The sequence below is a fragment of the Fulmarus glacialis genome, unplaced genomic scaffold (genome assembly GCF_000690835.1).
Source record: "Fulmarus glacialis isolate BGI_N327 unplaced genomic scaffold, ASM69083v1 scaffold6492, whole genome shotgun sequence".
Classification (NCBI taxonomy): domain Eukaryota; kingdom Metazoa; phylum Chordata; class Aves; order Procellariiformes; family Procellariidae; genus Fulmarus; species Fulmarus glacialis.
Window position 1 is genome coordinate 4,613 of NW_009198321.1, and position 795 is coordinate 5,407.

Sequence of the window (795 nt, forward strand, 5' to 3'; positions counted from 1 at the left end):
TCTTGTGTCCTGAGCTCAGGAAGAGACAAGAGCTCTTACAGAACAGCCTGCACAACTACTTCTCCAATAGGCTGGGATGTAGGAGAAAGAGCGGGTGAAAAATGGGAGATGCCCAGACACCACAATCATGGGAGCTGTGTAAATACCTACATAGATTAGCTACAACTATCCCAAGCACACACCACATCACTGCATAGCCCCCCAAGAAGCCACTGACCCTCCCAAGACAAACATCCTCAAGAAACTGAGCTCCAAGCTATATGTTGAAGTCAGAGGCAGGATACTGAAAACCTGATCCCAGTCCTGCAGCGAGTGCAAAATCTCTGTTATTTTCATCATCACCTGTGAGCGACAAACCTCTTAGGGCAACACCAGAGACTAGGAGTTCCTGCACACTAAGACAAGGACGGTCACAGTCTGGCTGCCTGCGTCCACTCTTACCTCAGTGGGATCTTAATGGCCAGGTACCTGTCGATGGCCACCGCCAGCAAGCTGAAAATGGAGCTTTGGGTCAGCACCAGCACAAAGCAGGCGAAGAAGAGGCAGCTGTGAAAATCCACGTGGAATCCGATGCTGATGGTGATGGCGAAAGGGATGGCTAACAAACCCACGGCGATATCAGCCACCGCCAGGGACACCAGGAAATAGTTGGTTGCGTTCTTCAAGGTACTGTTGATGGCCACGGCCCAGCAGACCAGGACATTGCCAGCGATCGACAGCACGGCGATGATCAGTTCCAGCACGATGTAGGTGGTTTTCATAGTGTCCATGGCGAGAGCCCAGGGCGAGGAGCTA

The 795-nt window shown here is 51.9% G+C and overlaps 1 protein-coding gene across 1 annotated transcript; it reads right to left on the reverse strand.

Annotated features, from left to right (window-relative positions):
• Nucleotides 1-441: 441 nt before the first annotated feature.
• On the reverse strand, nucleotides 442-770 carry LOC104073153 (adenosine receptor A2b-like; the record flags this gene model as incomplete). Its single annotated transcript, XM_009572836.1, has 1 exon — nucleotides 442-770. A coding segment is annotated over exon 1 (329 nt), but the record flags the coding sequence as incomplete, so codon positions are not given.
• Between the last annotated feature and the right edge of the window lie 25 nt (nucleotides 771-795).